This window comes from Phoenix dactylifera, chromosome 11 (assembly GCF_009389715.1).
Source record: "Phoenix dactylifera cultivar Barhee BC4 chromosome 11, palm_55x_up_171113_PBpolish2nd_filt_p, whole genome shotgun sequence".
Classification (NCBI taxonomy): Eukaryota; Viridiplantae; Streptophyta; class Magnoliopsida; order Arecales; family Arecaceae; genus Phoenix; species Phoenix dactylifera.
In genome coordinates, this window is record NC_052402.1 from 1,491,918 (window position 1) to 1,516,961 (window position 25,044).

The following is a 25,044-nucleotide window of genomic DNA, read 5'->3' on the forward strand; positions in this document are numbered from 1 at the left end:
CTAGTACATTGCATTGAGGACCCGCTTCATGGCCCACGATATTTGCCTCGGACGTACGCTTTCCTCCATCCTTCCCAAACTTCTTTTTCCCTACCATATGTTTTCTCCTAGTTATAAGAAAAACTGCTTGTATTTATCCTAAGCCAGTTGCCGACGTGCACCAAATGAGGGGGCTCTGCTATTTGCTTCAATGACAAGCTTTGTCTAGGTCACCAAGTTCAATTCACCATGGCATGCAGGCTGACCAACGAGAATTAAGTTGTGTCCAGCTTTAGCTGCTGTATGATCCAAAAGTACGCCTTCAGGTAGAAATCCTGACCTCATCCACCCGCGGGGGATATAAGCTAGCTCAAACATGGCAAGGAAATGTTGGATAAGATCTTGGAAGGGCTGAGAAATTCTAGACATAGTATTGAAAGAAATTTTGGTTCGGTGACTGGAATATAGGCGTAACTGGTGAACGCATGGGAGGAGAGCTGAAACAAATAAGACCTAGAAGGCTGAAAGTGATTTTAATAGTTATGAATCCAAAAAAGGTCTACCATGGCATTTTTAGGCCGGCAGTGGGGTTCTTCTTAAGAAATCCAGAATGGAAACCTTAGAATTGTATTTGAGGGTATTCAAACTGTATTTCATGTTAATAACCTTGTCTAGAAACTCTAGGTATGTCAATTATAATATTGGACAAAAGACGTACCCGTCAAGCTTAAATTTGCTCAAGTTAGAGTGGTTCATTTCTATTAAAACATGAGAAAACCAAAGTTGAACTCTGCTTGAATTTGACTTGCCAAAGTTCAATACTGCTTGGTTTCCTTTTGTTTCCTGATAGAAAGAACGGAGAGAAAACCATCGATGCTATAGCCACTAAAACCCCAATGCTCGGGATGCAGCATCCAACAATCGCAATAAAATCAAAATTGAGGAGTTTGCATTAATTTTGACTTTTCTAAGTTCAATATTTTTTTAAGAGATATAAAAGAAAAGACTTTTCTTTCTATCTATCGAACGCGTAAACTTGCCTTGCCAAGAATCTAACCTTGCATACCATTCTCGAGAGTAGGGTTAAATTGTCTTGGCCAGGAGTCTAAGCATCAATAGTTCAACCAATACTATTTCAATTATTTAGTAAATTCAATGTCGACATAGCACTTCATACAATCTAGAATCTGCAAATATGAATACTCTATTCTCCTCGATCTTTGCGAATTATTCCATGGCAAATGTAAAACGGCAATCTGAGCTTATGTGGGGAGCCCCCATGGCTAGCTAGTCACCGTTCATGTAGGAGAGCGACACATAAAAGATGAGTTCAACAGCATGAGAGTACTGTTGGAACATAATTTGTAATTTCCGGAGGACTCCAGTCCTTTGTGTTTATTAGTCAATTAGTCAAGGCCTTAGTCAATCAGTCTAAGAGTCTGTTACTTTCCCAAATGTGCTGGGAAAAGAAAACCTTTGGAGCTCCTTTGGTTCGCTGGAAAAGGAGGGAGAAAAGTTTGGCCAATGAAAAAGTAAAGAGATGCCTCTTATTTAGTTGGAGTTTTCAAAAAAGAGAGACAAAAAAGTTGTATTTCCGTTGGAATATAATTCTCACGTTTCATAGAAAAGTCTTTCCCATAAGAAACATGGAAAAGTTACTTTCTCGTGAGCCGAAAATCGAAATATTTTTTTTTCCAAAAAGGCCCGTCAGCTATCTTTATTTGATCCAAAGCATTAAAGACCTAATTTTTGTTAAGGATATAATAGGAATTACACATAACTTTTTTCAGAAAAGTGGATGGTCAACCAAACATAAGCACTTTGGAAATCTGTCACTTTTTCCTGGTCAACCAAACATGCCAAAAATACTTTTTCAGGTATCCTTTTTTTAGGAATCTGCTTTTCAAAAATCATATTCCTATAGTGCACATAAGATGTGCGACCGCTGACCGGAGTCATGACGAGCTCCTAGACCGTGCATGATGCTTGCATTTCGAGTGATACAAAAGGGCGCACCAATAGAGATCAGGTTGTGAGTCCCTAGAGGTCATCCTTCCGTGCCACCCGAGATGTGAGCACCGTGCACAAGGTACGCACAACCATCGATCGAAGCAATGCCGAGCTCCCATGCTGAGCGCCCTTCTGTATCACCCGAAATGCAAGCGTCGTGTACACAAGATGTGCGACCGCTAATCGGAGTCATGCCGAGCTCCTAGCCCCCCCGCGCCGCTGCCCCCATCCTGCCCTATTTATATAGAGAAGGGAGCATGGATCTATTACGATTTAAAGGTAAAAATTAAAAGATTGTCGTAACCTTCTTTCTAATCTAGATTTAAATCTACTGTAATCTTCTTCCTTATTCAGATCCCTCTAAAAAAATCAAATCTTTTTAAAATGCTTGCCACTTGTCCATTCATGATAAAGAGGTCGGTTTTAGGCAAGCATTTTAAACAAATTTGAATTCTTGAAGGGATCTAAATAAAAAAGATATAGCAATAGATTTGAATTCAGATAAAAAAAGAGGTTACGGCAATCCCTTGATTTTTGCCTCTAAGTCATAACGCATCTACGCTCCCTTCTCTATATAAATAGGGCCAGGGTATCCCTATGGGGGGAGGCGAGAGACTCTCAAGCAAAAGATGACGAGAGACTCCCATGGTAAGAGGCTCTCAAGGAGAGGCTCTCAATTTCCCATGACTACCTCTGTGTCTAATCCTCTTCTATGATTGCCCCTAAGCATCACCTTCTCTTTGCATGGGACTTGCATCTTAAGAGACCAACATGTTAGTTTCTAGAGGATGCCCTTCCACTCGAGACACAAGCGTCGTGCGCAAGGGACGCGCAACCACCAACCAGAAGGCCAACCAGAATCAAGCCTATTAGAATCAGGCCGATCAGGACGAGCTCAGAAGGCTGAGCTAATGAGCCCAAGGATGAGCTACCACATCGAGGCCCAGCTACCACACCGAACATCGAGCTACCGCATCGAAGGCCAAGGTCGAGCTACTGCACCACCACACTGAAGGCCTAGTGACTGCGTCGAAGGCCAAGCTACCATGCCGAGGCCGAGCTACCGCATTGAGGTCGAGCTACCATGCCGAAGATCGAGCTATTGCGGTAAGGCCGAGCTATCAAGTTCTCTAGGTCGAGTATCCAAGTTGAGCTCTCTAGGACGAGCAATCCAAGTCAAGCATTCCAGGCCGAGCTCTCTAAATCGAGCTCTCCAGACTGAGCAATCTAGGTTTTGCACTTCAGGTCGAGCAATTCAGGCCGGCAAATCCAAGCAAACTACACTAATATTTTTTCTTATATTTTTTTTCTATTTGTCATTATTATTTCAAAGCCTTGCCTGATATAAGTGTGAGGACCCGTACGGGCTTATGTTTAGTTCCACACTGATTATTCGTTGGATAGATCTTGGATACTTATACAGGATCAAGGAACCTAAATAATATCTTTTGGCTAGCCTTTTTGGATGAGATACTGAATTGTTATAATAAGCATCGGAGGATTCAGTTGGAGCCAATTCGACAAGCCTTTCTCTTTTTTTTTGTGTGCAAATCAGCGTTTCTCTGTGAATTGACTAGCATCGAACTTTGGCATTGACAATATTTTTCCAAAAGAATACTACCATGATGAAAACATTGTGAAAGCAAATACAAAAATTCTCGGCCTTGAAGGAATGTAAATTGGCATATGCAAAATATGCCATTAGGCATGGTGCATTAATGAGATCATGTTTCTGCTAGGGACAAAGATCCCGGTAGCTATGAACTATGAGAGATAAGCCATGTTTCTCACGGAGACAAGAATCCTGGAAGGTGTGAGTTATGAAAGACGAGCCACTCCATGCATGCACACATACGTGCATGTGTCGGCGCGCACAAAAAAATATTTGATTCATAGGAACTTACATAATTTAGATAGCTGACTTTGACTGCATCCCACAAAATTTGCAAAGCTGAATACATAAACAGGTCAGGATTAAAAAGCTTCCTAAAGAAGATAAATGGAGTGCAAAAATAGCCAAGCAAGCTATATAAGACCAACACCATAGTAGCTCTATTGGCAGGTCAAGTGCATTGTTAACTAATTGGAAATGCAACAGATTGATCGGTAGACGACACCAATTAAGCCCCTCACCGCAACTGAGGAAAATAAACATCATTATTTTGATTACTATATAGAGTACAGCAAGATTCAGAATAAAAGCAGATATTGGCTACTAAGTCCTCTAGAACAGCATAAATGTCATCTCTTTGTGGATGATTTCTATCCTCTACACAGAATACATGAACTGTGTCCTTCACCTCAATCCAACTACATCCGGGATCTCTCTTTACTTTGAGGTCTCTCAATCTCTTCCTCACCTTCATCACCTCCTTCCACCTTCCTAATTTAGCATAAATATTAGACATAGCCACATAGGGAGATAGATGATTCGAATCCAAACAAAACATTCTCTCAGCCACTCTCTCACCCACTTCCAAGTCCATGCAGAACCAGCAGGCACTAAGCAGAGCTCCCCACACAACACTATCTGCTTCAATTGGCATTTCACGTATGAAATTTTCAGCTTCTCTTATGTAGCCTGATCGACCAAGAAGATCAACTACACATGTATAATGCTCCACGGTTGGAACCAACCCATAGCAGTCCCTCATGGAGTAGAAAAATCTCATTCCCTCATCAACCATACCAGCACGACTGCAAGCCAACAGAAGCCCTACAAAAGTAACTGCATTAGGATCTATTCGGTGTTTTAACATCTTCCCAAACTCTAATGTTGCTTCCATTCCAAGCCCATGATGTGAAAGACCATTGATGAGAGCACTCCATGAGGCCACGTTAGGTGAAAGAATCAGACTGAATGCAGTCCTAGCATCGGCGATGTTGCCACATTTAGCATACATATCAACAAGAGATGTCCCAACATAAGCATTCGAGTCAAACGGCGTTTGACACAAATGAGCATGAAGCATTCTCCCCTGCTGGAGAGTCCCAATTGCTGCACAGGCACGGAACAGCGCAGAAAATGTCGACCGGCTGCATTCAATTGATGAATGGCGCATAACTACATATAGCTTTAAAGCTTCCGCAGGCTGCTCGTTGTGAACATATCCTGAAATCATGGAGTTCCATGTCACGGTGTTCCTCTCATCCTTTACACATTCAAATAGTTTCAAGCCTTCCTCAAACTCACCATTCTGGAGAAACGCTGACATCATGGCATTCAAAGACACTGTATTTTTGCAGGGCATTTTCTCAAACAAGCTTTTGGAATCCACAATCCTTCCATGCAAAGCGTAGCCCTTAATCATCAAATTGTATGAAACTGAGTTACGCTCAACCATCTGATTGAAAACCAGCTCGGCATCTCCAATTTTACCCATCGAAGTAAGACTTGCAATCAAAGCATTCGAAGTGCTCAAGCATGGAGAATCTAGTTGCTCGAAAATCCTCTTGGCATCATTGGCAGCATCACAGCTGCAGTAGAAATCAATAAGAGCGCCACGAATGGAGCGATCCAATTCAAACCCAAATTTAGTTAAACACCCATGAATCATCTTCCCATAATCCAAAGATCCCAACTGTGCACAAGCTCTCAAAACACTATCACAAGTAAACTCATTCGGCACCACTTCACCACTTGCTTTCATCCTGAGAAACAGCTCCAAAGCCTTGCCGCACTCTCCGTCACTGCGGGAGTAGCCTGATATCAGAGCCGTCCATGAAACAACATCACGGAACGGCATCCTGTCGAACAAATCCATAGCATCACTTAATAAATTGCACCTCACGAAGCTAACCAGCATCAAACTCCACAATGAAGGATTCCGGCCATGCAGCAAGTCAAAGAGCTGACACGCAGCATGGATATCAAAGCACGAGGTGTAGAAGTTAAGCAAAGCACTGCCCACCAACTCAAAATCCTCGGAACCGGATTTGAAGACTAGGCAGTGGGTCTGTTTGCCAAGATGGAGAGAGCCAGAGCGAGCACAGGCGGAGAGGAGGGAGGAGAAGGTGGTCTCGTTGAGCTTCATGCCGCTCCGATGCACGGCGGAGGCCGTGGTGAGAGCTTCTTCGGTTCTTCCCCACTTGGCGAAGCCGGAGATCATGGCGTTCCAGGAGACAACGGTTCGTTGGGGCATTGCGTCGAAGAGCTGGCGGGCGGAGTTTAAATCGCCTTTGTTGATGTAGCGGCTTAGTTGCATGTTAAGAGAGATGGTTTCTCGGAGAGGGCATACGCCATTGTGGTGAAAGGTGGATGGGAGTTTAGGATTATGGAATTGCTTGTGCTTCCAGTGTCGGAAGACATGGGGTTTGATAAGCATGATACCATGTACGCGAGCGAGACAGGCCGCTAGTTTCGTTGCCATTTTTAGCCCCCGTCGCGGAAGCCCCGACCGCTGGCAGCCCGTTTTCCATTCATTTGAAGCTTAACTCATAAAGTGCCAAGCCTGGATACTTCCAATTTGCAGAAATAACAAGAAACCCAGGCTTCGCTCGATAAGAAGCTCGCCAAGTACATGTACTGTGCTTCCTTAGCCAAGTCTAAACTGCTTGGTATTTATAGCTTGGCTGGTCTGCATCTCAACTGGCAGCACCCGGCTGCTATTCTCAAAAGCTTGCAGAACTCTCGGTTTTATTTTAGTGGTGAAATGGAGCTGGGGAAGCAAGATGTCTATAGATAATTAAGAGGTTAAGATGGTCTGTCCAACAGGATCTTCCACCGATCATCACTTCAGTGCAGAAAAATGGTTGATAAGGGCTGAAACTTTGAAAAAAGATAAATAGGTTCATGCATACTGCAAGCAGTTTATACAGCACATATGTCAGATGATGATTCTCTACTATATTTTTAATAAAGAAAAAAAAATTATCCAAAGGTTTTGATGGCTTAAAAGTATTTTTGGAGAAAAAAATTTAATTTTTAACAGGTGAAAAAGTAACTTCCTCGTATCTTTTGTAAAATAGAAATTTTTTATTTTTATAAAAATACTAATTTTATTTTTAAAAACAAATAAATAATATTTTTTTATTTTATTAATTATATTTTTTTATTTTTTCAAACCAGACAAGTCTAGGCTCTTTTTTTTTTTCTTTTTTTTGCTAAAACGGATGGATCATACCTGACGAGTACGGATACATCCAATAAAATCGAAAAACAAAATATCTTGGAGTGCCAGTGGCAACTTTCCATCTTCAGCCCACAGAATATTACCGAAGTGACTGGCTACATAAGCAGCCATCCAGTCTACAGCTTCATTAGCTTCATGTAACACATGCTTGGCCTACCAGACTCCTTCAATTTTTATCATTTTCCACATATCTCGGCGCAAAAGATAAACAGTATCGCACAACCATTATCCGTTGGCTCTTCCGACTAATGGCCGTGGCCGAATTTCCTTTTAGCCGAGGCTCCTTCTTGGACGGGGGGTTTACTGGGACGTCAACGTTAAGAGCGTCTGCTTTTGGAGACCCCACCTTGGGGGTGAAATTTATTGGGCATACATTTGTGAACTGACACGATTTGGATCACAGCACACGACGACAGGTTTCCGGACATGACAGATAAATGCAGCTAGCAATACAGCAGCCCCCAGAAGGACACGCAAGCAAGCAATTTGCCTAAAGGCCACCAGCGGAATAACTGGACCGCTTGTGCCGGCAGATTCTTCACTCCAACAATCACATCATGCTAACGCTGATGGCATCATGAAAGAAGTAAGATACAGGAAGGAGGAATGTATGCAAGCTAAAAGCTAGAAAACATAGTCGTACGTCTAAAGATTTTGCACTTTGAATTTTTTTTAAAGAAAATCTTCTTAGTTTTTTCATAATATCTGATTTACTTTTTCTTTTTTTTTTTTGTGAATGTAGTAAGACTGATTTCATTCTTCTCCACCTAAATTTTATTGTTTCATATAGTTTAAAACTGCATGGTCCTAAATCCAGCCCTCCTTTTGATCCCCTATGAGGTCCAGCTCGCCCCAATGGGTCCTAAATCCAGCCCTACCTCTTTGATCCCTCATGTGCCGGTTGGTCCGCGCCACGTTCCGGGGCGGCTCAATACATTTGGAGGCCTAAGACGGATTCAGTAAATAAGATCTTTTTTTAATAATAAAATTTTTTAATAAGTATAAAATACTTAAAAAAATATGAAAATAGAAATCCATCAAGTACATTATTTCAACAGAAATGCATGTATACAATAAAGATAAATAAAAAATATTTTTAGTTTAATATAATTTTTGAGTAGGAGTACGGAAAAGTAATTATGCTTTAGGAAGGGTCTATAAAACTGATTAAATAACTGAGGTAATGCTTGGCAATACTATTTACCATGTCAAGCAAGGGCAGAGTAGGAAAAGGTTATCCCATGGCACTTTTTTTTTTTTTTTTTTTTTTTTGCTGAAACGGGTGCTTCATACAGACCGTGTATGAATACACCCAATAAGATCAAAATACAATATCTCACGGAGTGCCAAAGGCAGCTCCCCCTCCCCTGACCAAAGGGCGTAACCCGAATGGTGGGCCGCATAGGCGGCTACCCAATCAGCCGCCCCATTGGCCTCCCGAAATACATGCATGGCCTGGGTGGCCCCCCCATCTCTCATCATCCTGACTATGTCGCGGATCAAGGGGTGGTCTGAGCTCTCACCCCTCAACCCCTGCTGAATCCATCCAATAACGGTAGCTGAGTCGCCCTCCAGAATAATCGGGCTGGTCCGCATCATCGCCCGTGCATGTCGAATCCCCGCCCAGGCAGCGTGCAGCTCAGCTCCCGGGACTGATGTAGCGAACAAGCGGCAGCCGCCTGCAGCCACAACTCTGGACTGCGGGTCCCGTATGACAAAACCTGCACCACCTCTCGAGCCGCCATCCAACACAGACCCATCAAAGTTGACCTTGAGGAAGCACGGGGGTGGGGGCTCCCAGGTGAAAAACACCGTCTGAGGAGCTGCCGGAGCAAGGGGGAACCCCAGGTGTCCCGAGTTGTCAAAGGTCTAACTGTGGAAGGGATATGGCTGATCTCCGTGGCCTGTGCTCGAGCAAACTCTGCTACAAACCTCGGTGACACCCTACGCTGGCCGAGAGTACGAGCATTCCTTGCCAGCCAGATCTGAAGGGCCGTGCAAGTCGCTCTGATACCCTCCTCATGAGTCTGCGGACTCGCTAGCCACTGCCGCATCATACTAAGGAACTGAATCCGCGCACATCGGGCCCCCTGCGGGATCCCTGTACACTGCCATGTCGACATCGCCCAAGTACACTGAAAGAGCACATGGTCCACTGTCTCCTCAGCTCCGCACGTCCCGCACTCCGCAGGGATCCCCCAGCCACGCCTGCTCAACACTGCTCTCGTCGGAAGGCGGTCCCAGAACACCTTCCACAAAAAGAGAGCTGCCCTCGGGTGGAGGCCGGACCTCCAGATCCAAGCGCAATCTGACCCCGGCTCGTGCTCTGGCTGAATAGCACGGGATAGGTCTCCCAGTCTAACACCGGCCCGGCTCGAAGTGCCCCATACCCTGACATCCGGCCCCCCACAACCTGGAAGCGGGAGAGACCGAATCCTCACAGCCAGATGTACTCCGAAGAGCAGCCGTAACCTGGCCTCATCCCACTCTGCCCCTCCTGGTGCTAGGAGATCGCACACCCGTAGCCCCTCCACTGCCTCTGCATCTACCATGGTCGGCCAGCGACTCAGGGGAAGGGTGTCCACCCATGAATCACTGGTCACATCAATACTCTGGCCATCGCCGATCAACCACCTGGTGTGTGCTGCAACTGATGGCAAATACCTCCCGATCTCGCGCCACATGAAGGAGACTCGTCGACCGGTCCGTGCTACTGATGAGGCCCCCGACCATATCTGGCTGCCATCACCTGACTCCAGAAACTGTGTGGCGCTAACACAAACTGGGCCGCGTGCCGGGCAATGAGTGCCTCACGCCTCTGAACGAGGGACTGCACCCCTAGACCACCCTCGCTAGTAGGAAGGCAGACCTGCTCCCACGCTACCAAATGCACTCCATGGCCTCCACTATATGACCCCCACAGAAAGCTCCGAAGAAGGCGTTCGATCCTCAACAGAATCGTCTTCGGAACTACTGTGTTGGCCATAAGGTACACCGGAATAGATCCCAGCACTGCTCTGACCAATGTCACTCTCCCCATCATGGATAGGGAAAATGCCCTCCATCCCTCCAGCCTGCTCTGGACCCGCTGCACCAAGCCCAAGCACTCGGCCACCCGTAGCCTCCGACCCGTGATAGGGACGCCAAGGTAGGTCAGCGTCCCCTCCTGCTCCGGTACCTGCAGTATCCCTCTGATCTCCTGTCTGACGCCGCTCTCTGTGCTGGGGCTGAAGAAGATAGCCGACTTGAGGAAGTTTACTCTTTGACCGGATGCCACGCAATAGTCTGCCACCACCCTGCGTAGGACCCGTGCCTCTGAAATCCGTGCCCTGGCCAAGAGAAGACAGTCATCAGCAAAAAATAAATGGGATATAGGGCGGGCCCCCGGTGCTGGCACCTAGGCCTCCAGCTCCCGGCTGGCACACGCTCCCTGCAAAGCACGGGATAAAATATCCGCACAGATGATAAACAAATAAGGGGATAAGGGACATCCCTGTCGTAATCCCATCGTGGACTCGAAGAAAATCGATGGAGTGCCGTTGACCAAGATAGAAAACTTTGGCCCCCGGACACACCCCATAATCCATCCAATCCACTGCCTGGGGAAGCCGTGCTCCTCCAGTACCCGCTGAAGGAAACTCCACCTGATCCTGTCGTAAGCCCGCTCCATGTCCAGCTTGACTGCCATCAAGCTGTGCCGCTCCGAAGCCCGCCGAAGATCCCATATCATTTCCTGGGCTAACATAACATTGTGAGAAATATTTCTACCAGCTACAAAAGCCCCCTGTTCCTGACTAATAATGCCAGGTAAAAGGGGCTTCATCCTGCCCACCAAAATCCTTGCCACAACCTTGTATAAGGTTGTACACAGGCTAATGGGCCTAAAGTGACAAGGCTCATCCGCATCCTGACGCTTAGGCATAAGCGTGATGAAGGTGGCCTTCCAATCCTCAGGCATCGCAGCCTGGGTGAAGAAGCACTGGATGGCCTCCACCACTGCTGGTCGGATAATACCCCAATAATGCCGGAAGAAGAAAGGGGGGAAACCATCGGGTCCCGGGGCCTTGTCTGCTGCCAAGGCCCAGACCGCCTCATGCACCTCCTGTGCCATAACCGGTCGGATCAAAGATGCGCACTCGACCTCTCCAATACCCTCGTCCACCCGGAGGGGGTAGTGACCATCATAGGCCCCCTCATCCTCTGTCCATCTAGCGCGGAAGAAATCAAGCAAGACCTGTCGAATGGCAGGCTCACCCTCCACCCGCTGGCCGGACCTATCGTGCAGGGAATGGATCATGCTCCGACGTCGCCGGATGACTGTCGTCCGATGAAAGAAGCTAGTGTTACGGTCACCCTCGCTTACCCACTGCACCCGAGATTTCTGTCTCCAGAAGACCTCGTGTTGCCGTAGCAGCGAATGATGAGTCGCAAGTAGGCCCCGAAGGTCAACCATATCGTCCTCCGGAAGCACGCCCCCTAGGTCTTCCTTCCTTTGTAGCTCAGCGATCGAGGTCTCTATCACCTCCAAACGCCGGAAAATATTACCCACAACCTCACGGTTCCAACGGCGCAAGCGCCTCTTGGTCAACTCAAGTTTGCGCGAAACCCGCTGCATGGCATCCCCGTGTACCGGGATCCGCCACGCGTCGCGGACAATGTCCCAGGACTGGGGGTACGACAGCCAAACCTTCTCAAAGCGGAAGGGGCTGTGGTGGGTGGGACTCGATGATGTAGAGAGTAGCAGAGGGCAGTGATCCGAGGCAATCCGAGGGAGGTGAGTAACCCTACTCGTGGGAAATCGAAGGATCCAATCTGGGGACGCTAAGGCCCTATCTAATCTCTCCCATACCCTAGCACTACCATGCTGATTATTACACCAAGTGAACTGTGGTCCCGAGAAACCTAAGTCTACCAGGCCATTCCGCGACACAAAATTACGGAACTCCCTCCTATCCACTCTATCAGTAAAGGCAGCGCCCCCCCGCTTCTCATTCTCACTCTGGATGCAATTGAAGTCACCAACCACAACCGTCGGGATACCCTGAGCGGCTAGGTTGGTGATCTCCTGCCAAAGGACTCTCCTGACCCTGTGGTCCGTGCTCGCGTAAACACCGCACAGCACCCACGGGGCAACACCAGGTCTCGACACGACCATGACTACCTGTTGGGGGCAGTTGTGAAAGACATCAACTGTCGTCACTCCACGCCTCCACAGAACCAAAATACCTCCCGACAGCCCCCGAGAGTCGATCGCATAGGTCTGCCAGTCCCTCTCAAGGTGCCGCCTCAAACGTCCGAGCCCCTCGCCAGATAATCGGGTCTCACAGAGGAAACAGATCTCCGGACAATGGACCTGCACTAACCGTTTGAAAGAGGTCATAAAGGACGGCTTGGCCGCCCCCCTACAATTTCAAACGAGAATCATCATGGGTCACAGTCCACATAGTCGGCCTCTGACCCCTCCTCTCCTAGAGTCGCGGGGCCATCCATAGGCTCAACGCCTATGAAGCCTCGCTGCTCCTCCACATCGGCGGTCGTGGATACAACCCCCATAACTGCCGCCCTGACCTGCTGCAGGGCAGTAGAGTGGTCCATGCCCCCTCCTGCCACGGCCGTGCTCTCCTCCAGGCGAGGGGTGGGGTGGTCCCCCACCACACACCTACCTGGGGTGGTGTCCTCCAGCACGCCCGGGGTCAGGGGTGTAAGGCCAAAGCGAACAACCCCATCTAGGCCTGCACCCAACATAGGAAGGTCCTGGCTAGCATCCTGGGGGATCCCCAGCCGCAAGTCCAGCTCCCGACAGGGTGGGCTGTACTGGAAGGGCCCTGAGGGTGCCTCAGGACCCCTGACCAAGGTCCGCTCGTCCTGGGCCGAAATATCCGGCTCAGGGGAACCCAGGCTGCGCGTGCCCTGGCCCTGTAGCCCCCCGACATCGCGGACCTGAGGTCCCTGGACTCGCGGGCCATCCCCATGGCCCAAAACCCGGTCATCCGGCGGCCCCATCGTGGAAGAGGCCCGCTGGCCCTGCACAGCCAACGGCCCACCAACCCGATCGCCAACGACGCCAAGCGCGGTCTCGTACCCACGCGCCCCTCCGACGCCATCCGGGAGGACGTCCCCAGCGCGGGGCGCAACACCCACTTCGGGCGCGCCATCCGCGCGGGGCGCGCCGTCCGCGCGGGGCGCGTCGTCCGCGCGGAGCGCGCCACCGGCTCGGATCGCGCCATCAGCTCGTGGCGCGCCACCAGCTCGAGGCGCGCCGTGGGCTACGCCAGCTGGCCCACGGCCCCGGCGCCCGGCCCTCTGGGCCCGGCCGCGCTGGGCCTGTGCTCGATTGGCCTGCTGGGCCAATTGGGTCACCGGACCCAGGCCCCCTTGTGGGCCAAGGCCCGCTTGGGGCCTGGGCCTTCTTTGGGTTAGGCCCCGGCCTTACCCACCCCGCTCGGCCCAGGGTCGACCCGCGGCGGGGGCGAGTCGCCTCGCTGGCTCAGCTCCGGAGCCACGGACTCGGCCGAACCGTCTCCTGGTTCATCAACCAGGGCAGTCCGATGGTGGTCCATGGGAGGTACCGGGGGCAGCCCTTCCCCTCCTCCGGCCAACGGCGACCGGCGGCGCGCGACCTTCGTCGGCTTTTGCCAGCCGTCCGTGTCCACAGGAGATGCCGGCGAGGTCGGACGGGCCGCCGGGGGTGGCGGCCGAGGCAAGGACGACACGGGTCCCGGATCGGTGCCGGTCCTCTCCCCCGGCCGCGGCGGACGACTCTCACGCGGGATTTTCCTCCGCGTCGCCACCATCCAAGGGCCATAAACTGGCCCTTGGTTCTCCACTCCACCAGCCGGTGGCGGCTGGTCCGACCCACCCCCCGGGGCCTCTGCCCCCGACGCCGGACCCTCCGCAGCACAGCCGGCCACCGGGAAACGACAGGACGCCTCCCCATGGCCCATCCGCCCACAACGGGAGCAGAGTGCGGCTACGTTTTCGAAGACGAAGGGCTGCCAACGCACCTTCGTCTCCCCTTGAATCAGAACCCCCGGTAACAAGGGTTCGTTGACAGCGACCTCGATCTTGATCCGGGCAAACCCCATCGATTTCTGTTGCTCGGTGACCCCGTCAACCGCTATCGGCCGACCCGCCCGAGCCGCAATCTGGAGAATGGTCGAAGTCGACCAGTACTCCGGCGGCAGGCAGGGCAGACGAAGCCAAACCAGGGCCCTCTGCACAGTACCATCGTCGGGCTCGAAGTCGGAGACCCATGGGCTCATGGCGAGGAGCTGCCCCGCCACCACCCACGGGCCCTCGCTCAGGACTCGGTCCCGGTCCTCCGTCGACCGGAACCGCAGGGCAAGGTGGTCGTCCGCGAGCGGGACGGCCACCACATCCTTTAGTTTTGCCCGGGCCGCCACGTCTTTGGCCACCCACTCCGCCGGGACGCGGCGGCCAAAAGTGCGAGCCGGCAACGCCCGCCCTCGCCATTCACGCCGGGCCGCCGCTATCGGTTCCTCCGGGAGCCGGAGGATATCCGGGAAGCGACGGCTCAGCCGTTCCACCTCCGCGGCCGTGGGCCAGTGAGTAACCCACGGCCCCGGCCGCGTCCAAGCGCCGGAGCGCTCCCCTCGTCCATGATCGTGTTCCTTACCAGGTCCTCTCGCCGCTCCTTCCGGTACCTGCCCCATCGGTTGTTTACCCTTCCGATCCATCACACCTGTAAGAAGACAGGGGGGTTAGCCAAAACAGAGCAGACTGAGTTAACCTCGCCGGCCGCCGGGATGTCGCCTGCTCACACCACCCGGGACACGAGCTACCAGGGGTCTGGCCCCTACCCTCCGGCTTCAGAGCCGGGTGGCCCGGCAGCTACTTCCTCCGCGCACCCAAGCTAAACGCCGGCTACACCGAGGACCCTCAACAAAGCCGTAATACAGAAGCACTGCCCAACCCGCCGTGGTTACCGCCGGACAGCCGGAACACAGACCGACTTCCCGCCGGCCCACTAGCCGTTGTCTTTCTCTCTCAAGAACCGGAGCTTCTCGCTCTAACTAGCCGTTGCTTTTTCTCCCATGGCACTTCATGGTCAAGAAAAGAATTTGTCCAGAAAGGAACCTCTCTATAAGAGAAAGTAGGGGCATTATGGAAATTTCACTCCATCTAATTAATAAAAGTCCCATCCCACCTTCTCCCCTTCAGGTGAGTACCCAAGCAGCCACTGCAACATCACAGCACAGCAGCCATTCAACCCCCCCTTCCTCCTTTTCTTTCTCTACCCTCCAAGAAGTCCATCTCCAATCCCCCTATCTTTCTTCCTGATGGCCCAGCTGGATCAGGAGTAATGTGAGGGAAGGAAAACCAAGACCAAAACCAAAAAAGAGAAAGATGAAAGATAAGAGTGGCTTCAGACGTGTATCAAGCCAACCAAATCCCTCCTCTCTCTTTCTCTCCACGAAAAACAAAACTACTATCCCCAACTTCCCAAATTGCCCCTCTGCAGGCCAGGAAACTCTCCACCTCCCTTCCATCAAGGGGGAAGACTCAGAGCCAGCTCCTATTCCCGTTTTACATGGGGCCTTTGCTTCCTTTTGGTCAGCCTCCCGGAGGCCTTCCATTGGCCCGAGGCCTTAGGCGACCACTTCGGTCGCCTAGGGCTCGGGGCGGCCCTGGCCACGTTCTCCATAGTGATGACAAGCCCACGCGCTCATCCCATGCGCTTTCCAAAATAGTGGCGGTCCGAAACTACCAATCCAAATAAGAACATTGCATAGTATTATACAACCGAGCATAATAAAATATAACATATATTAATATATAACTATATAATATAGTATAATATTACTATAATGTAATATAATATTATTATAATATAGTAATATAATATTGTATACTATAGCATAATAATTTAATATAATATAAATTTATTTAACATAACATATCAATGTATTATGATATAATATAATATTATATTATATTATAGTATAATAAAATAATAAAGGTATAAAATATTATAACTATTAGCATATATTAATTTCTCATAATATAACATAATATTAAATTATTTTATATAACATATTAATGTATTATGATATAATATAATATAATATTATATTTATAGTATAATACAACATTAAAGGTATAAAATAATAATAGAAAATAAGAATACATTTTTTTTATGGAAGGGAGTCTGATCTACAGCTAGGGTTCTTTGTTAGGACTCCAGCAGATTTTTAGTTTTATAAAAGGACAAAATATGTAATTGTTATATTTTATTATGGATATTTTGGTAAAAAAAAGCTTTCTGACAAAGCTCAAAACAACGTTTTCGGAAAGCTCCAAAATGGAGCTTCTTCCAAAAAGCTATTTTTAGTTTTTTGAAAAAGCTAAAACAGCTTTCCGAAATTTTTACCAAACATTCTTTTTCATCTAATTAAAAGCTCCCCCAAACGGAGTCTTAGTCTGTTGTCCATTCCGCCTCTGGATCTGCTGTTGTTGTTGGTGTTGTATCCACTAATGATCATTCTACTGCTGCTGCTTCATTGAAGTGCCTATTACCGCTAACAGCTCTTACAGCTTCTTCCACCGAACCGAACCGCCACCTTGAGCCAGAGGAGTTTCCTTTGTGCAATGAAACAAAACCATGTATCCAATAAGATGGTGTCATTGCGGAACACAATTGCAAGGTGCGCACAAGCGATAGATGTAGCTCAAGCGTTTATATCATTTCTTATCAAAAACAATTTAGCATGTTGGTACCTAGGATTGCAAACAAGCTGAGAGAAACACAGTTTTTTTTTAAACTTAGGGCCAGTTTGGCTATTCCTACAGAATTAGCCTAAAAATTCTGTAGGATTCGTAGATTGAGTTGTCCATTAAAGCATAGCCGTGTGTCAACTAAGCTCCACCCAGCTCAAATCCTGTAAAACAAAAATTTTTGTTCTTACTGCTGCCAAAAATTAGGATCTGGACTGGATTTGGACAAATTGTTAGAAAATGCAAGCTAGATAGGCCAATAAACCCGATTTCTATAGAATTTTCAACTCAATTCTATAGAAATATCTAAACATACTCTTAGTTGTATATTTTCACCGGGCACAAGCTTGTCCAATAGCTTGATCAAGCATCCATTTCAGGACAGTATGAAGTTTGGAACCTACCTAACAAGCTTGGTTAGTGTTGAAGATTAACTTCACCTAAGCCTAAGCAACTCGAGCTTATAGTTGCCTAACTGTCGGTAACTAATTGAGCTTGAAACATTCATTTACTTGTGGAACGAGCCCAAACAACTTTCCGAGAACGAGTTGTTCTCAGATAGCCTGGTTCATCGCAGCAACTATACCAACATGGTCACCTTGTGTGCTATGGAGCAGGATCCATGGTTACATGGGATGAGGCTTCAGGATATATAGGACCACTGTGTCTCACCAAGCTCCATGTCCCCTGTTGCTGGAAATTGGACCCGGGGCGGCCGCGAACCGAGGAGGAGGAGGAGCTCCGGCGAACACTGGCGGGCGGCGATCCGTCGGCGGGCGGCGTCCTCCGTCTGGGTGCCTGCAGAAAAGCCGGTGGACCTGCAAGAAGCCGACCCTTCCTCTAGCGCCAACTGTTGCTGGAGGACGCCGCCCTACACTCACTGGGTGCCAACTGTTGCTCCGGCGAACACTGGCGGACGGCGATCCGTCGGCGAGCGGCGTCCTCCGTCTGGGTGCCTGCAGAAAAGCCGGTGGACCTGCAAGAAGCCGACCCTTCCTCTAGCGCCAACTGTTGCTGGAGGACGCCGCCCTACACTCACTGGGTGCCAACTGTTGCTCCGGCGAACACTGGCGGACGGCGATCCGTCGGCGAGCGGCGTCCTCCGGGGGACCTGCGAGAAGCCGGTGGCCGGGCTTTTCCGGCGCCGGCCCTCCGATGCCTAAGTCAGAGGGGGGCTTAATTTTGGAGAAGAGAGAGGGACTGTATGTGAAGTCCGAAAAATCTCCTCGGGAGGAAGAAGCCTCCAGCCCCCTCGGGAGGAAGAAGCCCCCTTTTATAGGGAGAGTGTTACCTGTGATGTGACTGGGCGAATTAATGGGTTACCGTCACGATTGGACGTGGGCGTGGAAGTAATGAGTTGCTGTGGATGGCCCGTTCCCATCATGGGAGGAGATGGCGTGCAGCCAGAGCTTGCTTGTGGCGTGCAGTGCAGTACATTCTTGGGAATGATGAGGTGTTGACAGTCGTAGCAGGGTATGGTTCCTGATTAATGTGTCGTGGCGTGGCCGGCAAGTAAAACATGGTGCGGTAAGGCTGCTGCAGGGCATGGCCGCAGCATATAGATGACGAGGCCGGCCTTCTGAGGTCAGCTCAGCCTTCTGGTCTCGTCCTGCTGGTCTTAGCCTTCTGTGCTCGGCCTGCTGTGCTCGGCCTTCTGGTCTCGGCTTGCTGTGCTCGGCCTTCTGGTCTCGGCCTGCTGAGCTCGGCCTTCTGAGCTCGGCAGCCTTCTGGTCTCGGCCTGCGGAGCTCGGCCTTCCGAGCTCGGCAGCCTTCTAGTTTCGGCCTTCTGAGCTCGGCAGCCTTCTGTGCTCGGCAGCATGGATGAGCTCGGCAGCCTTCTGAGCTCGGCTTGCATGAGCTCGGCTCGGCTTTCTGAGCTCGGCCTGCATGATGAGCTCGGCCTGCATGGTGAGCTCGATCTTGCTGATGGATTTGGGTGCTATAATTGCATTTGTGGGGTGGTCCATTTTTCCCCCAACACTACCCCCCGACTTCCGAGTTCGAGCAGCTTTTTGGCTCGGGCGAAGGAAGTAGTCTAGTCGTCGATCATCCTGTAACATAGCCAAATATATATGGAGATGTGCGTGCCAAGTAGGGTGTACCTCTCATGCAGTTGGAGTTAAGTGCTCCAGGTTGACTCAGCGGCCTTCTTTGGCCTTGTCTGTTGACGATCAAGCCAAAATCGAGCCGAGCTCGATAGTCGATGGAGATCGAGCCGAGCTCGATTAGTCGATGGAGATCGAGCCGAGCTCGATTAGTCGATGGAGATCGAGCCGAGCTCGATTAGTTGATGTAGCATGACGTTAATCCTTTAACTGGGGGATCCGAGCTTGGTCGGGAATCCGATCTTGGAGACATACGGGAGATGGACTTCATTCGTTGGCGATCGTGCGCCCTTATTCGGAGCGGGGCGACGTTGGAGATAGAGATACCCGTAGGTCGTTTTTTGGATTCTCCGACCTGAAAATAGATAAAATATTGAAATTATTTGAAGCCAAAGTGGCGTCCTGTACCTTTTGGAGATATTTTGATGGCTCTCGAGCTTTGAAGTCCCTCAGGACTTGGCTCAGCACCGGCCTTCTTTGGCTCGATTTTCTGGGAGGGGTGTTCTGCGCTCGGGCTTCTAAGCTCGGGCTTATGAGCTCAGCAGCCTTCTGGTCTCGGCCTTCTGAGCTCGGCCTGCATGAGCTCGGCCTGGATGAGACTGCTGCAGGTCGTGGCTGCAGCATGTGGATGACGAGCTCGGCCTTCTGAGCTCGGCTCGGCCTGCATGAGCTCGGCCTGGATGAGACTGCTGCAGGTCGTGGCTGCAGCATGTGGATGACAAGCTCGGCCTTCTGAGCTCGGCTCGGCCTGCATGAGCTCGGCCTGGATGAGACTGCTGCAGGTCGTGGCTGCAGCATGTGGATGACAAGCTCGGCCTTCTGAGCTCGGCTCGGCCTGCATGAGCTTGGCCTGGATGAGCTCGGCAGCCCTCTGTGCACGGCCGGGGCTTCGGTGATGGTGACGCTCTGAAGGAGAGCAACGTCACGAGCGCCGTCGTAAGGACTTACACCCATGAGGAGGGAGTACATAACTCTCCTTCTCCAGACCTCAGCTTTTATTTCTCTTTCCCTCCAACTCGTTGATGTGAGACTTGGGCTACTACTTCTCACTAGTTGCCCCCACGTACGTCGTTGTAGCGGGAGCCATGCCTGATTCGAGATGGCTCGGGAGAAAGTTTCTTCCTCCGCTTAACATGAACCCGTGGAGGCGGCACAGGAGGAGCCTCCACTTGTTGCAGGCTTTGGGCTACAATGGCTAGCGCTTGGACTTGCTGCACTAGCGTGTCGAAGTGCTCGGGTTGGACTTGTGGAGCTTGATCTGCCGGAGGTCTTGGTGGTGGATTCTGGATTGAGCGCCCGGGGCTTGGAGCATGATGCCGGGAGGTATCAGAGACTCCTCTGCTCCTTAGTTTCATGGCCACGACTCAGGCCCTTCCTCTAGCGCCAACTGTTGCTGGAAATTGGACCCGGGGGCGGCCGCGAACCGAGGAGGAGGAGCTCCGGTGGGAGAATCGGCGGACGGCGGTTCGTCGTCTGGCGGTGTCCTCCGGGGGGGCCTGTGAGCGAGAACGGTGGGCGGTGGATCGTCGGCGTGCGGCTCCTTCCGGAGGAACCTGCAAGAAGCCGGTGGCCGGGCTTTCCGGCGCCGGCCCTCCGATGCCTAAGTCAGAGGGGGGCTTAATTTTGGAGAAGAGAGAGGGACTGTATTTCCAAGTCCGAAGCCTCCCTTGGGAGAAAGAAGCCTCCCTTGGGTGCTTTAATTGTACGTGTGGGGTGGTCTATTTTTTCCCCCAACATCCCCTATGACATGCATTGCCATTTCCTTCGTCAGCAAGCACCAACAAGTAAAGTAATCTGTTACTGTTCTACATGGCCATGTTGACGATGTTGCTGCCCTGTTACTTATTTCAACATCAATATTCTTTTTTTTTTTTTGGCTAAGCACAATAAAGCTTATTACTAGTTAATCTAAGGTCATTTTCTCCACAAATACAAGTGAGGTTGATAAGTATTTCTTGGACTCATCACAACTGTCCCCATTTTATAAATACCAACCATGGAAGATCTATAGGCTTGCCGATTTTGAGCTGCTGCGCAAATATAATACAAGAAGGGGAGATCGTGGCACGGAAAATGGGAAGCTCGGCGGCAGATGTCTACTTTGTCTTCATGAATTTTGATCCCGAGTATGAGCGCCTGCGAGCAGATCGGTTTGCCTTCGCCACACTCTCAATTTGTTCTCAAGTCTTTTAGCATCACCATTTTGTGGGCATTTTATTCTGCCCGATGTTTTCGATTTCTCTCTCGAGTTCCAGCAGTAGTAGTTACTTCTCTTCTTATGGCGGTGCCTTGATAGAAAGAAACAAGGAGCAATGGAGCTTGATCGATATGTAAGCAACAGACATGACCAGCTGCTAGCCAAATTGCTCAGACCAAACACCTATAGGAAGAGATCTTCTTTGGCTATCGTTGATGGGTTTGCAGTTGAAATAACTGATGATCAGGTAAGGCAGTCAGATGCAGCGACCTACTGTGTTCATCTTTTTACTGCATCCTTGTTTATCTCATGCCTGTTGAGATCCTTGCTGTTGCTTCCTGTAGGCAGCCATTCTTAGATCCGCAAAGGAAGTGAGGGTTGTGGAGAAGAACCAAGAGCTTGTTTGATGCTTGACATGAATCAAAGCCTAGGAGTAGATCTATTCTAAAGAACTTAGTTGGGTTTAAGTAATATATTAGTTGCAAACTTTACGAGGTTTTGTATTATTGTACGTAAAGATTTTATGTGACTGATCCTTGGGGCGCTCAAGGTATGTATTGCTTTTGAATCTTTCCAATCCCCAAGATTGATGCCTGTAAACCAAGTAGACTGTTTTCTTCGATGTTTAATTTCGTCAAGCTGTGTTCACAGGTCTCATTGTTTTTGCATCCGAATATTTTTACCTTTTCTTTTCAAGTTAAGTATGAGCTAAATAACTTAACATGGAACTAATTACGTACTTCTTGAGCAATAATGTGGAGCTAAATATTAAGTATAGAGAAATTCATGAGCAAGTTATATTGGTAAGTCTCGGCAGATAGGGTTCTGGTAGGATCTACGTCAGATAACTTGCTAAATAGGCTTAGTGTAACCTATGTACTTAGGCAATAGCATCATATTACCCCCTTGTCATATTGTCTTAAAGTTTGCCCTGATATATAATTGAATTTCCTGCATGCAAAGTTATTTTTTCCCCGTTTGTTATTATGGAAATATGTTCGTCTCCTTATAAAGTGAAAAGAAAGCAGCTTGTGGATGACATGTCGAGAGGATGCGTTGTCATGCATCTGAACTACAATTCTGTTGCAGATTTAGATGGGAGTTGTTGCATGGCAGAGGACATTTCATGTCGACAAGATCATGTGGATTTGATCAACTTTGAAATGTTTTGAGTTGTCAACTATTGCATGTCCTTTGCCCATAAGGCCTAGCAGGACCTACGTCTGAGGCTACGTAATCTTGGTGCATTAGCTTTGGTTTATTGAGAGGAAATGCCATGCACAGTTAAGATTGATGCAATTAATAGTTGTAGAACAAAATCAAGAGATGAAAAATGAGGTTGGAATTAAATAATCCTTCTTCTTCTCCCCCCCCATCTATTTTATAACGAATAAGAAAACTATGTTCATCTTTGTAAACCCCATACGTAAGCAAGTCATATACGACGACAATGGTTATTAGCGATTGGTCAAGAATGGGACGCTCTTCCGAGTGCTTGGTGCTTTCTGAGGGGCCACTGAACTGAGCTCCTTTTACTGAGCCAGAACTCGGTTGTACAAAACATGATCCATCTGTCGCTCAAACTCGGACATTTTTTTAGCCGTTCTCAAAACCTAAGCTACTTTACTAGGATTGATTAAATGTATACACCATTAGAAGCTAAAGTACGCGCGGCATCGGCAAATCATGTCTGGTGGTGAATCAAGATAGAAGTTGAAAGTACATGTGAAATGATATAGGGTGCAAATGGTTTGCACTTGCAACAATTTGCATCTCCTCACACTCATGATTGCTCCTTGCTGCAAGGGGATTTTGCAATTCATGCTCTCATGTCGCAATTATTGGCAATCTAAGCCATTTCCAAGTTCATGATCTCATCCAATGAAAAAATTATATCCTGTGCACCGTATGGCCGGATACGCCAACAATCATCGAAACACATTGCTGTGGGCCTATTATTTAGATGAGCGCATGTTGAATGGAACTTATAATAATACATCTTGGTAATTGATAGCATATACGACTGTACTGGTGTATGTAGTGTGGAGTATGATTTCTCTACCTACTGAGAGCTTACAAGTGCCTCCTGCGTGACATTTTAACCTAGCGACTCCAATTGGTAGGGAAGAGAGATGCTTATGGCATATCCCAAACCGAAAATTGCAGTTCTCGGCCTGCTAGGTTTCGAGTTGTATATTTCACATGGAAAGAATAATTGACCTTCTTGGGCAATATCAATCATTGAATTGCATATTGCACGGATCTGAAAGCATAATGGGTATCCAACTGTTGGCGTTCTGCAGGAAGGTGAATCATCCCCTCACGCGAAAGATAACCCGATCTGATGGGACTCTATAAGACTGGTCTGGCAGGACCAGACCCACCACTGGCTCAGTCGCAGTGTTGTACGTAGGTACTAAGGCACGTGTCGATGGGAAGATTGGCTGAGCGCACCCAAAAAGATTCCTAAGCCCAAATGATATGACGTTGCGGAGGGTGGCTGAGCAAATGATATGAGTTTGCTCTGCCATCTCAGTTTGGCTCCCAGTAACCTTTGTGTTGGGCCGGTGACAACTTTTATGTTCCAACTCGTACAGGGATTAGGCAGAAATGCAAGTCTGAACTTTGAACCAAGAGTATAAAAAGCCACTAAGACGGTGGCTGGATAGTAAGGAGGCGATAATTTTGTCCGAGCTATCCGGATTTGAAATACGCAGGCATCGATTAAATTCGGAGACCGGATGCCCCACGCCCGGTTGGCTCGTTGGCAGTTATGATTTCCTTCCACCTGTATCTTGGTGGTGCCACGTGTGACGTACTCATCTTCGGATGAGGAGAATGTGAGTAAAACGGTGTCTACCCGTATCAAACTTGCTCCTGACGGGGCGGGGGCCCAGTGAGAGCTGCTACGCGGGGGTGGGCTGGTCTCTTCCTCCCCCCTACGGCCCTACTTCTCTTCCTAAGCAAAAAAGAAAAAGGAAAAAAAAAAAGAAGAAAAGCGAGTATAAAAAAATATAAAATATATAAATAAATCTATTTCATTCTACTAATTTAAGTTTTCGAGATGAATGGTAATTTTAGCAAAGAGCTTATCATGCACCGATGAGGAATGTGCAAATTGATAAATCCAAGACCCATTAGTCTGAGAGACTTCAGCATGCCAACTAGTATGATTGGTAAACTTTCTTTGGATTATTAGTATTAAAAATCTAGCTCCAGCATCACTCTGGCTTAGATTTCAAACCGCAATTCTCCCATCCCAGTTCCAAGGGAAAAAAAAAAATTGCTTACTACTATGCATAATGTGAAAGCTCTAAAATATAGCGTGCTATCAAGGCCTTTTGTTTAATTATCTTAACAACGATGTTGCGAGGAATTTTAAGAAGCGGAAGTTGAGACCCGATTAAATACCACGGGAGGCACCTTTTCTATCGACTGGAATCATCCAACCCACACTAACCCACCCACCATAAATGACTTTAGATATGGAAACTATGATTGGAACTCTTGCACCCTGAAACCAGTATCCGAATCGACCATGCGCATGCACCCGACAACAAGGTCTTAGAGAATATGCATGGTGTGAAATTTTATTACTATCTCAATATCATTAAAAAATAATGATCAAAATTCATAACAAATAACAAAAATAGTACCATTATAAAATTTAATTATCCAACAAGTATCAATGATGATCTATCTATTTATTTTTTCATCCGTGATCTCAACAATAGCTAAGTACCAAGTGATCTCAATCACCTCCTATGTTACAGTTCTGTTTCGGTTTAGAGTCTCATAATTTCTTCGTTCTGTTTGTGTTATCCATATTTGTTCCGTTTGGGCTAAGCCAACTCCGGGTCCAAATTCTGGGGCCGATACTAATCGG

The 25,044-nt window shown here is 48.7% G+C and overlaps 3 protein-coding genes across 3 annotated transcripts; 1 reads left to right on the top strand and 2 right to left on the bottom strand.

The window, feature by feature from the left end:
• Nucleotides 1-4,118: 4,118 nt before the first annotated feature.
• LOC103708334 (pentatricopeptide repeat-containing protein At2g13600-like) lies at nt 4,119-6,194 on the bottom strand. The gene has a single exon (XM_008793211.4). It carries the CDS (start codon nt 6,192-6,194, stop codon nt 4,119-4,121), a length of 2,076 nt encoding a protein of 691 aa, XP_008791433.3.
• Nucleotides 6,195-8,408: 2,214 nt separating this feature from the next.
• Nucleotides 8,409-9,673, bottom strand: LOC120112499. Its single transcript, XM_039132050.1, has 2 exons — nt 8,996-9,673; nt 8,409-8,891 (listed from the first exon to the last, which is right to left on the bottom strand). Exons 1-2 carry the CDS (start codon nt 9,671-9,673, stop codon nt 8,409-8,411), a joined length of 1,161 nt encoding a protein of 386 aa, XP_038987978.1.
• An 11,300-nt stretch (nt 9,674-20,973) lies between these two features.
• On the top strand, nt 20,974-21,740 carry LOC103708333. Its single transcript, XM_008793210.3, has 3 exons — nt 20,974-21,111; nt 21,258-21,405; nt 21,503-21,740. The coding sequence occupies exons 1-3, from the start codon at nt 21,035-21,037 to the stop codon at nt 21,563-21,565; spliced, it is 288 nt and encodes a 95-aa protein (XP_008791432.1). The 5' UTR covers nt 20,974-21,034; the 3' UTR covers nt 21,566-21,740.
• Nucleotides 21,741-25,044: the final 3,304 nt, after the last annotated feature.